At 47.3% G+C, this 15,338-nt stretch overlaps 1 protein-coding gene across 2 annotated transcripts in view; it reads right to left on the bottom strand.

The window, feature by feature from the left end:
* The window catches only part of RMDN2 (regulator of microtubule dynamics 2), a 31,325-nt gene that overhangs the window by 7,669 nt on the left and 8,318 nt on the right, over window positions 1–15,338 (bottom strand). For both annotated transcript variants that reach the window (XM_060186905.1, XM_060186904.1), the window contains exons 2-5: window positions 13,896–14,750; window positions 7,333–7,507; window positions 5,650–5,752; window positions 5,047–5,107 (exon numbers count right to left, since the gene is read on the bottom strand). In XM_060186905.1, coding sequence (XP_060042888.1) covers window positions 5,047–5,107; window positions 5,650–5,752; window positions 7,333–7,507; window positions 13,896–14,750 — 1,194 coding nt within the window. The remainder of the gene's footprint in view (window positions 1–5,046; window positions 5,108–5,649; window positions 5,753–7,332; window positions 7,508–13,895; window positions 14,751–15,338) is intronic.

Genomic DNA, 15,338 nt, shown 5'->3' with positions numbered 1-15,338 from the left:
CCTCTCTATCACCCCTTCCCTCTCAATTTCTGGCTATCTCTGTCCAATAAATAAATAAAGATAATAAAACAAAGAGAGGAAGAGAGGCACCTGCAGCCCTGCTTCACCTCTCAGGAAGCTTTCCCCCCACAGGCGGGGACCAGGGGCTTGAACCCAGGTCTTTGAGCACTGTACCATGTACATTCAACCAGGTGTGCCACCATCTAGCCCCTTGCCCCCTTTTTTTTATCTCTCATCTTATCATTTCTTTTTATATTTCATTTATTATTTATTGCATAGATCAGAGAGAAATCAAGAGTGAAGGCAGAGATAGAGAGAGGAGAGACACCTGCAGCCTTGTTTCACTGCTTATGAAGCTTCTCCCCTGCCAGTGGGGACTAGGATCTTGTGGGTCCTCAGATATGGCAAAGTGTCTGCTCTCCCATCAGGTATCTTTCTCTCTAGTTATTTCCAATTATTGCTCAAATGAGCATAGGCCTTTCCTGTGCACTCCATACCACCAGTCTCAGTCCAACTTTTATTCTCATCCCTTTAAAAAATTTTTTTTTATTATCTTTATTTATTGGATAGACACAGCCAGAAACTGAGACAGTAGGGGAGATAGAGAGGGAGAAAGAGAGTCACCTGCAGCCCTGCTTCACCACTTGCAAAGCTTTCCCCCTGCAGGTGGGGACCAGGGGCTCGAACCCGGTCCTTGAGCACTGTGACACATGTGCTTAACCAGGTACGCCACCACCCAGTCCCTATTCTCATTTTTTAGAGAGAGACAGAAACCACAACACTAATTTGCCATCCACATGGCAATTCCATGTAGTGTTGGGCTCAAACCCGGGGCCTAGGGCTTAGAAGGCCTGAGCTCGCTCAGGTGAGCATCTCCCAGCCCTTATCTGTACTCACCTGCTGACAGAACGCCAGACATGGGCCTCTATGCACTTAACCCACTGTGCTACTGCCCGACTCCCTCTCTCTCTCTTTCTATCTTCCCCTCCCCTCTCAATTTCTTTCTGTTCTAATTTAAGAAAAGAAAAAGAAAAAAAAAAGGATAAATTAGTTGCTGGGAATGGTGGATTTGTAGTGCCATCACTGAGTCCCAGAAATAACCCTGGGTGGCAAAACATCATCATCATCAACAAAAGCAAACAAGCTAACACATTACTGCTGTAGACTTGAAGTGGGACAGGGTTGCTGGGGGTGCCTCTGGGTAGGCAGCTGGGCTAAGCTCACATCTCGTCCTAAACGATGCGAGGGCAGCTCCAAAAGACATCCTTATTTTGGCTCCAGTCCCTTGGAGCTTGGGGACAGAAAACAAATCTCCTTGCTCCTGACCAGGAAAGTTATGAGGCATTTGTGTGTGGTGCACCCCCTGCTGGTGGAAGCGGGAAGAAGCAGGTCTCCTGGAAGCTTTCAGAGCAGCTAGGACAAAAATGACCTTCCTGTGGTGTGAGCGTCCTGCAGACAGGGACCTGGCGTAAGAAGGTCTAGAGAAAGAAAACAGTCCTGCAGAGGGCTGGGCTTTTGGAACCTTCTGAGGGAAGGTCAGCGTTAATTCATCCCTGCCATTATCCTTTTCCATCCTGTATTGCTGGTGTGTGTGTGCAGAGAAACCCAAGGAACAAAAAAAAAAGTTATAAAAATACTATGGGGCTGAGTAGTGGCACACCTGGTTGAATACACACACTGCCACGTGCAAGGATCCTGGTTCAAGACCCAAGTCCCTACCTGGAAGGGGGAGGCTTCACGAGCAGTGAAGCAGGTCTGCAGGTGCCTCTCTGCCTCTCTCTGTCTCTTGTCTCCCCCTCCCCCTCTCAATTTCTCTCTGTTCTATCAGATAAAAAGAAGAAGAAAAAAGGTTGGAGGGGAATGGCTATCAGGAGTGGTGGAGTCGCTGTGCAGGCACCAAGTCCTAGCAACAACCCAGGTGGCAATAATAATAATAGTAAATACAACTATGAGTAAGAGAAAGTGCTGGAAGCCATCCATTTGTTTCTTTGATTTTTTTTCCCCTTCCTTTAGTTCAGTTTTGTTTGTTTTGCCCAGAGCATGCTCAGCTCTGGCGATGGTAGAGCTGGGATTACACAGGGTATAGCTGTTCACGTCCTGTGCATTACTGTTGAGCCATCTCTGGGCCAAGACAAGCTACTTCTCCTGAGTGCTGGGCAGTTCTGAAGCCCTAAGGATCCAAAGCAAAGCATGCCTAGGACTATTTTTTTTGATATTCAGTTACACCAGCCCAGCTAGTAAACTCCCCTTTGTGTGAGTTTTTAAGTAAATACAATGGTGTTTTTTTGTTTGTTTGTTTGTTTTTTGTTTTGCCTTGTAGAGTGTGTAAGCCTTGACTCACCAAATGCATAAAGAATGACTGCTTTTCCTCTTTGGAGCATTCTCTCTCTGCCTTTTGTTAAGAAGCATGGCATCATTTTAACATCTGCTTTTCAACAAAGTATTCAATTAAATTAGGACTTATGGCTTCCAAAGCCAGTGGACTTTGTTGTTTGGATAAAAAACAAACAAACAAACAAAAACCTCCAGTGGTGGTGAGATAAGGAAGCAGACCCCTGTGACAACCGGTATATCAGAAGCTCCTCAATAAAGTGATACTGAAGGGGGAGCTAAAAAGCCATGCAACTAAACTAGTGCAGCCCCTTTGGAAGATTGTCTGCAGAGTCCTTAAACAAATACAAATCAAAGCACCTTATGACCCGGCAATCCCACTCTTAGGCATTTAGCCAAAGGACACTCAAACATTAGTTTGAACGGACACGTGCACCCCTATGTTCATAGCTGCAGTAGCCACAACAGCCAGAGTGGAAGCAGCTGAAATGCCCATCACCAGATGACTGGCTAAAGGAGTTATGAGGTATGTACTCCATGGAACACTACTCTGCAATCAAAAAAGATGACACTGTGTCCTTTGGGACAAAAGGAATAGAACTGGAGGTGATTATGCTTAGGGAATTAAGGAAAGAGATGAAAGACAATTACCAGATGGTTGCACTCACATGTGGAGTCTAGAGAACTGATACAAATAAACTCACAAAACCAAAACCAAACTGTTGGTATGCTTCATATTGGTTTGGTCTCCTTCCCCCCACCTCTGGGAGATTGTGGTTTAGCCCTGCTAGTTTCACGCCTCCTTGTCCCCGCCCCCGAGCCCTGACAGAGAAGTCCAGAGTCCCAGCGGCAGCGTGGAGGAGAAAGATGGAGAAGCACATGGTGTGGTGATTTGCTCACTCGTGAATAAAAGATTAAACTGCGTTCTCTGCCCAGCCGTGTGTCCGTGAGTCTCTGTCTCTGTCTACCGCTGTGAAGCCAGCCCAGCCAACTGGAGCCCCCGAACTTTAACGACACCAAACAACAATAACAACAACAACAACAAAAAAAAACAGAAGCAAGCAAACTGTACCCAAGACTTATGGGAACTATAATGGTTATCTTTGGAAGATGGGAGTGTGGGGATACATAAATTTGGGGGGTAGGGGCAGTGTGGAACTATATACTGTAATCTTATAAGCTTGTAACCTACTGTTAATCATAAACTAAAAAATGAAGAAAAAGTCATGAAACTAATAAGCAATGGATCCAGGACATAAAACCAGACTGATTTCTGAGTTGTAGATCTGATATTGTAAGAAGTCTGGTCTCAACACAGTGCCACTTCTAGGCAGCCACAGAGAATGGGTTCCAGAACTCTCAGGGACCCCAAAGCCTGCAGATGTAAACTTCTTACAAAATGGAGAAGTGTCTGCTGCTTTAATTCCTTTCTAGATCACTCAATGCCAATGTGAAGCAGTCAACATTTAAATTGCTACTGTAGGGAGTCATGTGGTAGTGCAGAGGGATAAGCACAGGTGGTGCGAAGCGCAAGGACCAACTAAAGATCCAAGGACTGACTAAAGATCCCCGTTAGAGCCCCCGGCTCCTCACCTGCAGGGGGGTCACTTCACAGGCGGTGAAGCAGGTCTGCAGGTGTCTATCTTTCTCTCCCCCTCTCAGTCTTCCCCTCCTCTCTCCATTTCTCTCTGTCCTATCCAACAATGATGACAACAATAATAATTACAACAAGGGAAACAAAAGGGAATAAATAAATATATTTTTAAAAAACAATAATAATTTAAAAATAAATAAATAAGTTACTTGTTACTGTAGAGTCTTTTTCAGTAAGTAATAACCCAAACCAGTGCAAATTCACTGCAGACCTAGCCACAGCAGGCCTGCCTGCACAGTATATGTTTTACGCACCCAGTCGAATAGAATCTGCAGGTGCAGAAACCAAGGATATGTAGGGTGGGTTGTAGTTAAATGCTGAGAACTCACTGACATTGATATGTCACTGCTTTTATGTTTCTGAACCCCAACAGACGGCTCTATCAATATTCCAGGAATATTCCCAAATGTGAGTGACTGAAGGACTGTGCCTGATGTTTCAGAGTCTTACTTCTAGAGTCCAGAGAGTGATTAAAAACAGGGATGAGGGAGTCGGGCGGTGGCTCAGTGGGTTAAGCGCACGTGGCGTGAAGCGCAAGGACTGGCATAAGGATCCCGGTTCGAGCCCCCCACCTGCAGAGGAGTCGCTTCACAGGTGGTGAAGCAGGTCTGCAGGTGTCTGTCTTTCTCTCTCCCTCTCTGTCTTCCCCTCCTCTCTCCATTTCTCTCTGTCCTATCCAACAATGACAACATCAATAACTACAACAACAATAATAACTACAACAATAAAAACAACAAGGGCAATGAAAAGGGAATAAGTAAATATTAATTTAAAAAACAGGGATGAAACATAGTCATCTATTAGTCTGTGTTTGGTGGCTGTTATACAAATAAGCAGCATTTCTGAGGAGATTAAAGAAAAAATCCTCAGTGAAAATTAATCTTAATCTACTGCAGGCAAACATGCTGGATGAATGCAGAGAGTAAGCCAGACAAAGGCAGTTACTGTCCTGCTTTCTAACACACGTTTCAGTGATTGTGGTGGATGGGCTAAGTCCACCCTCAGTCCCAGGGAGGCAGGGCAGACGGGACCCGTTAGGCCGGCCTTGTCCCTGCACCTACCACAGGTGACACTGTCCGTTCCTGGGCGCCTTGGAGATTGCTTTTTCGCCTAGCGTCTTTCCTGGAAGGGAAATGAACAGGGTCAGGGCTGTCACAGGGGCTGGTGAGAGTGGGGGTGGGGGTGATGCATGGATCCCTACAGTGTCCTAGCAGCTTGGCCCCAAGTGCAGAATTCTCAGCCTCATTTGGAAACCTGTCAGAAATGCAGATTCTGGGCCACATGTGAGACCTAGTTGGTCACAAAATCTGGAAATTAGAAGTCTTTTTTTTTTTTTTCCCCCACCAGGGTTCTGGCCAGAGTTCAGTGCCTGCATGGCTCCACTGCTCCTGGTGGCCTTTTTCTCCCTTTTTGATAGAGAGTGAGACAGAAAAGGAGAGAACTTGCAGCAATGCTCCACTGCTCACTGAGCTTGCTCCATGCGGGTGGGGACCGGGGGCTTGAACTTGTGTGCCCTCTTATTCAGCGGGCCACCTGCCACTCAGTGAGGCAGAAGAACTAGAACTGGCTTTTGTTACGGTACTTGTCATAATTAAAACTCCCCAGTGGTTCATTATAGACAGTGACTGCGGGATGAAGACAATCCACCTTTACAGGACACTCACCTATGTTGGCATAATGCTTCTTTTCTTCCTTATTTGTTGACATCTCACACATGTCTCCATATGAACGGGTAAGCCGCCACATAAACTCAATCTCATCTTTACACTGTAGAGACAGAAGGGCACACTAGTCACTCAGCTTTTATAAATACTGACAGGGGGTTGGGCGGTAGCGCAGCAGGTTAAGCGCACGTGGCACAAAGCACAAGGACCGGCATAAGGATCCTGGTTCAAGCCCCCGGCTCCCCTCTGCAGGGGAGTTGCTTCACAGGCGGTGAAGCAGGTCTGCAGGTGTCTATCTTTCTCTCCTCCTCTTTGTCTTCCCCTCCTCTCTCCATTTCTCTCTGTCCTATCCAACAACAAATGACATCAACAACAACAATAATAATAACCCCAACAACAAGGGCAACAAAAAGGGGGAAAATGGCCTCCATGAGCAGTGGATTTATGGTGCAGGCACTGAGCCCCAGCAATAACCCTGGAGGCAATCAATCAATCAATCAATAAATCAATCAATACTGACAGCTGTCACAGCCTTCACTGAACGAGAACTGAAAATGCAGTTTCCCCTCTCCTTCTGGAGAAAGAGTATCTCTTGCTTACGATTACTAAACATATCAAGTCAGTAAAGACTCAAATAAAAGACAATCTGTGTTACCAATTTAATTTGAAGTGACATATGCACCCCCAGTGTTCACAGCTGTATCATTCACAATAGCCAAAAAGTGGAAGCAGCCTAAATGGCCATTAACAGAGGACCAGCTAAAGAATTTACAGGATATACATTCCATGGGATACTACGCTGCCATCAAAAGGTGATATTGTGTATCAATAGGTGATATTGTGTTCTTTGGGACAAAATGGATGAAACTGGAGATGACTGTGCTTAGTGAATTAAATAAACAGCTGAAAGACTGAAAGCAAGTGGTTCCACTCATATATGGAATCTAGAGAACTGAAATACACATGGACTTGAACTAAAAAAAAAAAACACAAACAGGAGTAAACAAACTTCTCTAGGAGTCTGTGAGAACTAGAGCGGTTATTGTTGGGAGTGTGGGGGCACAGAGTTTTGGTGGTGAGTGTGGTGTGGAATTAAACTCTGCAATCTTACAATCTTGCAAATCATTATTAATCACAAATTGAAAATGGTTAAAAAACAAAGTAACATATTGTTCAAGGATAATAAGCCAGAGAGTTCTTTAAAAAAACAAAAAGAGTTGGGGTGTGGTGGTGGTGCACCTGATTAAGTGCACATATTACCAAGTCCCTGGTCCCCACCTGCAAGGGGGAAGTTTCATTAGTGGTGAAGCAGGCATGCAAGTGTCTCTCTTTCTCTCTCCTTCTCTATCTCCTGCTCTCAATTCCTCTCTGTCCTGTCAAATAAAATAAACTAAAAAAAAAAAAAAAAAAAAAAAACCACACACATTAAAAAAAGAGAGAAACTCAAGTTAATTGTTTTACAAACTTTAGTCATGATACAGAAATAGGTGCCAGGTTCAAGCCAAGGCACCCCTTGGGAGTGCCATGGTACCAGGGGAAGCTCTTGTGCTGTGGTCTCTTGCTGTCTGTCTCTGAATAAAAAAGCCTACAGGCACAGTGAAATCATGTATTCAAGACTCTTGCTCCACACAATTGGAACAGCAGTGATTTAAAGCAGGTGGGCTCTGTCCCCGTGTCTCTCACCTTCTCTTTGTGGTCACAGAGCAGCTCAAAGCTCTCCAGCTGCTCGGACTCGTTCTTGCGCAGACTGTCCACCTTCTGCAGCAGCGCCTCCAGGTCCAGCTCCTCTATGTAGGTGTTGAGGGCCTTCTCGGCCGGGAAGCTCTGTTCCTCCGTGTCTGTGTTGGCTGTGCTGTACCTGCATTGAAGGAGAACCGTCAGTGCCAGGGAGCCGGCCACAAGGAGCCGTCACTCTGTGCCTGAGCTGCCACCCTGCTGTGGTGCCCTGTAGCCCAGCTACAGTGGACAGGGCGTACAGATCTGTGCCCAGCCCAGGCCCTGCCCTGGCTCCAGTCCCCACACCCTCCTCCCCTCCACCATCACACCAGCTGCCCAGGGTTCTTGTGGCATCCAGCGCATGTTACACCTCAGATGCAGGCCTGACATTCCCTCTGACAAGGGCTCTGGCCGGGCCAGTATGTGGGCACATCCTCCCTGCCTGTGGTATCTTCTCTCCCTCTCTTTCTCTCATCTCTATGAGAAACAAAACAAACAAACAAACAAACAAAAAAATAATGGCTGCCAGGAGCCATGCAGGCACTAAATCCCAGCCATAACCCAGGGGGGAAGAACAAAAGACTTGACACTTGCAGCACTGCTCCACCATTTGTAAAGATCCCCCCCCCCCCCCACAGGTGGGGAGTGGCGGATTGAACCAGGATCTTGTGCATGGTAACACGTATGCACTCAACCATGAGTATTACCACCCGATCTCGCATTTATTTCTAATACAAAAGAGTCCTATTAAATTCCTTACACAGGGCTGGGGGTATGGACTGACCTATCAACATCCATGTGCGGCAGAGAAGCAACTACAGAAGCCAGACCTCCCACCTACTGCACCCCATAAGGATCTTTGGTCCATATTCCCCAGAGGGATAAAGAATAGGGAAGCTTCCTATGGAGGGGATGGGATACAGAACTCTGGTGGTGGGAATTACATGGAACTGTAGCCCTCTTATCCCACAATCTTTGTCCACCACTATTCAATCACAAATAAACTGAAATAGAAAATAAAATAAAATTCCTTACGCAGATGATATCATAAATATGCCGTTACTTAACGTCTTCAGCATGAATGGAGACTTCATTCTTCCTGTCACTGAGACCCAAGCACATAGCAGTATCCCTGCCTCTCCTTTTCCTCAGTAAACACCCCCCCCCCCCACCACCAGCTGTGGTTTGTTCCTCTGGAACCTGGTCACCTCTCGGGGAAGGGAAGGAGAGGCCCTGCCCTCCCTCCTAACCCCCTCCCTTACCTGGATTCCCACAGTGGGATCCTCCCTAGACACTATCTCCCTTGCTGTGGGTACATGGTTCATACTCGGGACTGCGGCCAGAGGGGCCCACACCCTGGCCCCTGACTTATTACCTTCCGTGTCTCTAGGTCTCTGAAGCACGTCTATGCCTTCTGCCCACTATGTCCTTCCCTGAGTGCCCACACTCTGCTGCTTCACGTTCTTGCTCAAAGACCATCTTATTATTGCAGGCGGTGAGTGTTTACACTGAAACACTTAAAACTGTGCAGAATGCAAGACTAATGCCAACGGAGAGGTCAGCAAACTGGCGGCGGTAAGATTAACAGTCAGTTTCAGTCCTACAGATTGTTGGCCCAAACCCTAAAAAGCAGAAGCTATTTCACTCACAATGATCTCAAAGAACACCAAACACCCAGGAATCAGTTTAATAAAAGGTAAGTGAAAATTCCATGGAGACTATAATAAATGCGTATTAAACAATGTTTATAAAGAACCTAAATCCATAGAAAAGTCTACCATATTCAGCATAATAAACATAGGAATACTCTCCAGATTAGTCTAGAGGACAATTCCGATTCTATAAACCTAACAGGAATCCTCCTGGGATTTGATAAGATTCTAGAAGCTGTGTGGGAAAGAAAAAGCCTAGAGCAGAGACAGCACTGTTAAAGAAGCAGCTGAGGGCAAGTTTAGCTCACGAGGTGTGAGTGCTTAGGTAACTTCAGTGACTTTGTCTCAGTGCCGTGTGTGCAGGTGAGTGACTTACAAGACTAGAATAGAACCCAGGGACGGACTCATACCTGGTAGAATGCACACATTACCATGTGCAAGGACCCAGGTTCAGGCCCCTGGCCTCCTCCTGCAGGAGAGAAGCTTCACAAGTGGTGAAGTAGTGCTGCTGGTGTCTCTCCTTCTCTCTCCTCTATCTCACTATTTCTTCTCAGTTTCTCTGTCACCGTCAACAAAATAAAGGAATCATAATAGCCAGAAGGAGTGAAATTTGTATATAGTCACTGAGCCCCAGCAATCACCCTGGTGGGAAAAAAAGAGGGAGTTGGGTGGTAGCGCAGTGGGTTAAGTGCACATGGCACAAAGCGCAAGGACTGGCACAGGGATCCCGGTTTGAGCCCCAGCTCTCCACCTGCAGGGGAGTTGCTTCACGGGCGGTGAAGCAGGTCTGCAGGTGTCTGTCTTTCTCTCCCGCCTCTCTGTCTTCCCCTTCTCTATTTTCTCTCTGTCCTATCCAACAATGACATCAATAACAACAACAATAACTGTAACAACAATAAAAAAGGGAAACAAAAGGGAAAATAAATAAATAGAGAGAGAGAGAAAGAAGGAAAGAAAGAATGAACCATCAAAGAGTAGGGGAGAAAGGCCTAATGTCTAAAGATTTTTAAAGGGCTACAGAGGTAGCTCACTGGGTAGGGCATCTGAATTGCCACGTGAGGGCCCCAGGTCTGAGCCCTGACATCACATTTGGGGCGCTATGGCAATAAAGGAAGCTCGAGTGCTATGGGTCGGTCCCTCTTCTCGTTCTCTGTGTCTGAATGAAGAGTGGTCTGGAGTGGTGAAAACACACATGCACAATGTCTCTGTCCCACAAGAAAAATAAAGTTGTTTAAAAATATATACTTCTAGGGGCCAGGTGGGGGCTCACCTGGTAGAGCACACATGCTACAATGTGCAAGGATCTAGGTTCAAGCCCTCTGGTCCCCACCTGCAGAAGGGAAGCTTCACGAGTGGGGAAGCAGTGCTGCAGGTATCTCTCTAGCTCTTCCTTTTTCTATCCCCCCTACTCTCTGTTTCTCTTAGTCTCTATCCAAAAAATGAACAATCCATTATATATATACGCACACACACTTGTAAGGGGGTCAGGCAGTGGCATAACTGGTTGAGCACATTCGTTACCGTGAGATAGGACCCAGGTTTGAGACCTTCAAAACCTTCCTGCAGGGGGCAGGCTTGAAGCAGGGTAGGGTGAAGCAGGTCTGTAGGCGTCTCTCTCTCCTTCTCTATTGCCCCCTCTCCTCTCAATTTCTCTGTCCTATCTAATAAAAGAAAAGTGCAGTCACTGAGCCCCAGTGATAACCTTAGTGTGATAATTATATATATATATATATATATGCTTCTAACTGTATGCTTGTCAGAATGATTTACATTAAAGAGGTAAAAATGCCAAGGGCTGATAACGGAAGTGGAACTGGGATGATTGCTGTGGAAAGATCTGGCAACTGCTCCCAGAACTGGCTCTGCATACATTGGGAGTCCGGCAATTTCTCTCCTCAGGACATGCCCCCAAAGAAATGTGCACTGTCCTTATTCAGTCACACAGTTCACAACCACATACTATGAAATACGTGCCTGCTAGGGAGAGAATGCTTACATGTCAAGGTACACTCACAAAATGGAAAGGTGTTTAGTATGACATGAAATATTCTACAACTACACATAACAAATGCATAACCACCACAAGATGAAGCCAGTTCACAGATGCCTCACGCCATCCAGCCCAGTCTTGGGTCATCCCGCTCTGAACTTGCCCCACCTCCTCTGATCTCAGCTCGGTCGGGCCTGGCTTGGCCAGTACTTGGGAGACAAACACAATCTCATACATACATGGCTAAAGATTTCACACACAAGAACTCTGGCAGATGTGAAAACAAACTCAGCAATGTTTCACTTGGCAAAGTTGTAAAATCGACCTGTAAAGCAGCTGCATGTCTAATACTGATAATGAATGATTTGAAAAAGAAACAAGAACTCTATGATGGCTTCAAAACTAAAATACTTAGAAATCTAGGGAGGTGTAAAACTCTTTCCAGTGCACACTACAAGACATTTCTGACAGAAATCAAGGAAGACAGGCACAGAAAGCCCATGTAGTGGCAGTGGATCTGAAGGCTTGGTGCTACCAACTGGCAGTACAACCCGAAGTGGCCTATGGCATCATGGTGCTTCCTCCCCAAATCCCAACAATGTTTTTTTTTTTTTCTTTTTTACCAGGGCACTGCTCAGCTCTGGCTTATGGCAGTGCAGGGGATTGAACCTAGAACTTCAGAGCTTGAGGCACGAGTCTCTTTGCATAAATAACCATTTTGCTCTCTATCCCTGCCCCATAACAATGTTTTTTTACTAGGATAGAAAATCCCACTTTAAAATTCACATGAAATACCAAAGGGCCATGGATAATCCGAGTGATTTTGAAAAAGAAGGATAAAATTGGAAGTCTCATACTTCTGACTTAAAAACTTACTCCAAAGCTACAGTGGTCAAAGTGTGCCTGTGCATAAAGCCAGTAAAATACATCAGTGGCCAGACAGCCCAGAAACAGACCCTCTTGTATGAAGGCAGACTGGACAAGGGTGTTGAGACTATACCAGGGAGGAAGGACAGTGTCGTTAACAAACAGTGCAAAGAAGTGGACCATCACATGCCAAAGAACGGCCCTGGGGCCTCACCTTACATTACAGACACTAATTAACCCCCAATGAAATCAGACACTTAAGTGTAAAATCAAAAACTTGGAAGCTTTTAGGAGATATGAGGGGATGTTTCACAACATTGAATTGGCAGTGATTTCTTGGATGTGACACTGAAAGCATAGGATGCGAAAGGAGAAGCTGAGATGCAGCAGGACATAAAAGTTAGACTTGTGTGCATTGAAGGTGCACTCATTATTGAAGAGGCAACTCACACAGTGGGAGAAAACATCTGGAAATGATACATATGGCAGAGGGTTAAATATACAGAAGACAGGAGAAAAAAAAATCCTGTAACTCAACTACAACAAATGAGTATCATAAATGAGCAAAGGGCTGGAGCAGTCCTCTTTCCAAGGGAGACATGTAAACAGCCCATAAGGACACGAGACTGTGCTCAATGCCACTGGTCCTCAAGGAAACCAACTCAAGACCATAAAGAAGGGTCCACACCTCCCACATATGAGGACAGTTATAGCAACAAAAGTAGGGAATAATGAACACTGACAAGCATCTGCAGAAACTGGCATCCTTGTGCATGCACTCTGGCTGGAAAATAAGCAAGTGCAGCTGGGTAAAGTCTCAAAATATTCACCTTTAAAAGTCACCCAGATATGTGTGATTTTCTCTGATAAAAAAACAAAACAAAACAGTGATATGTGTGTGTGATACTTAATGGCTTTTCTATTTTTCTGGTTTTGATTTCAGAGTTACTTCAATTTCCAGATACATCTATGTAAGTGTGTACTAAGATTTAGTTAAAATGCCTGGTCTTGATATAGTCTACCGAGTTCCACTTGGACACATCTCCACTTAGGACTGGATCCCTGTGCTCATGAAACATCATCTGTCTCTGGGACACCTGCCTGAGAGCCATGGAGGGCTGGGCTGATAGTTGTGGAAACGTCTGAAGCTCTGCAGGTGCTCTGGCCCTGGAGGACCAGTGAAGGCAGCTCCTGGGGGCACCTGCATGCCAGACCTGTTGCCATCTGCAGTCTGTCAGGGACTCGGAAGAGGGCAACAGGAAGTGGCACCTGAGGTGGCCTGCACCTGAATGACCAAAGATCCTCAAGGCCCATGTCAGGCCATAAGATGCAGCCGCCTGAGACAAAGCCTGGACTGCCGTAGCAGCCAGATGCACCATTCATCCTCACCCGTGAGGAACAAGAAGCCACAAGGCCCAAACCAGCCAGCATGACAAGGGCTGACAGGCCAGAGCACGGGAAGCAGGGCTGAGAGAGCATACCAGCCGGGACAGCCGAGCTCTCTAGATGCATTTCTCCTCTCTAGAAGCTGCCCACATGCCCCTTCAGGGGAGTGGAAGAGCTTCTTCTAACAAACATCCTCTTAATCCTCCCTTTAATCAATTCTCTTCCTGCGCTGACGGATACAGTACTTGAGCGTGAACCCCAAGGTCCAGAGGCCCCCCCCCCCAACTCTCTGGTAAGAAATGACCACAGCTACTGAGAAATCTGGGGTGAACCCATCTGTGAGCTGTGAACTTGGAAAGGTTGGCCTGAAACACAGAAAGAATCTTTGCCATCTACAGTCTAACATAGTTAAGATGCCATCTTTCTAAATGCAGAGCAGTTAAAGGCAGAGCTAGATGGTCATGTAAAGAAATTTTCCAGGACACACGGCAAAGGCTGGTAGGGGTCCTGGGTGGGGGTTAACTGGAGGGAAACTGAGCAGTGACTTCTGGACTACAGCATGTGCCCGGGGACAGGTTGGGGGGGGGGGTCCTGCTGGGAGCTGCCTTCTAAGAAAAGCGGTAAGATGAAGGGACCTGGCTCTGGAAGCTTCTGTGGACAAGTGTCTGCTGTCATTTTGAGTTGAAGGAGTGCTGTTTTCCTCTTTCAGGGTCTGAGTGGTCTCTTCGTTTTCAGAGGAGATACAGTTGCTGGAACAGAATGAACACCTGGTACAGGGGCTACTGTTGGCTGCACTCGCAGGGCAAGGCTGCAGGTGGTTGGCACTGGGCCCCTGGGGTTGGAAGAGGGAGTGTCTGTGGAGCTGGGCTCCCTCCAGGCTGGTGAGCACTCCGTTCTGCTGGCAGGATCGGGAGATGATGGTGGGCAGGGTGATGAGGGGCACCGTGCTCTGCGGGCAGGCCCTCCTCTCGCAGCACGAACAGCTGACCTTGGACTCCAAGTTGCTCAGATATGTCCAGTGGTACTCAGGGGCCCAGAGAGTGGGCCTGCGTCTGGAGAGCTTGGGGGCCAGGGTGTCCTGAGAGGGGGTCCTGGAGTCCATGGGCTGGAGGTCATTCAGAGTGGTCTCATAGCACCTGACTATGCTGACTCTGCGGATAGAGAAGTGCCGCAGGGACTTTTGGTTGAGCCCATCTGAGAGGGTGTTCTGGCCCAAGGCTTTCTCCCGAAAGTCAAAGTTAGCTCTGCTCTGCGCTTGGTAGAGGGAGGAGAGGCTCTTACGGATGCTGGGGAATAGCGAGCGCCTCCGTAGAGAGAAGCTGGAGCAGGTGGAGAAGAAGGAGGGGGATGAGATGACACTGATTCTACTCTGGGTGGGCACCGAGGGCTGGCAGGCTGGGCTCAGTGCCGAGGTTTCGGGCTGCAGGTGGGCTAGGGGTGCCTGGCCTGTAGAAGTCCTGGATTGGAAGCTCTGGTCCTTTCTGTAGCAGCTGGAGTGAGACAAGTATCAAATGAGGTAAAACAAAGACTAGGCATTGGAGGTGCCCAGTTACCCATGGAGAGGAAAACAGGGAATTGAGGACACTGTGGTGGCTGGGGCTCGGAGTCACACAGAGGTACCCCAAAGCATGCCTGTGTCTGAAAGGCGATAGCCGCCCTCCCTGCCCTTAGTCTCTGGGAGATCTGTTCAGCCTGGGGAGAGGAAACTGGAGACGGGGTGGGGGGGGGCTAGAGGGAGGCAGAGAGAACGACCCGGGTAGTGCGTGTGAGGCCAAAGGGTCCCCTGGAACAAACGGTAGAACTGTTTCACAAATGGCGTGTGGGGGCCAGGTGGTGGGCACCCAGTAGAGTGCACATCTTACCACGCACAAGGACCTATGTTCAAGGCCTGTGGTGGGGGTGGGGGGCTTCACAGGTGACAGAGCACTGCTGCAGGTATCTCTATCTCTCTCTCTCTCATGGCCACTGTGAGTGGTGGAGCTGTCATGGGGGCACTGAGGCCCAGTGATGACCTCGGTGACAAAAAGAAATGATATGGTGACCAATAGCCCCTGAGACTGGGATCTGACTGTGTTGGC

Source organism: Erinaceus europaeus, chromosome 3 (assembly GCF_950295315.1).
Source record: "Erinaceus europaeus chromosome 3, mEriEur2.1, whole genome shotgun sequence".
Taxonomy (NCBI): Eukaryota; Metazoa; Chordata; class Mammalia; order Eulipotyphla; family Erinaceidae; genus Erinaceus; species Erinaceus europaeus.
The sequence above is the reverse complement of the archived record's forward strand: the minus strand, read 5'-3'. Positions and strand labels throughout refer to the sequence as shown.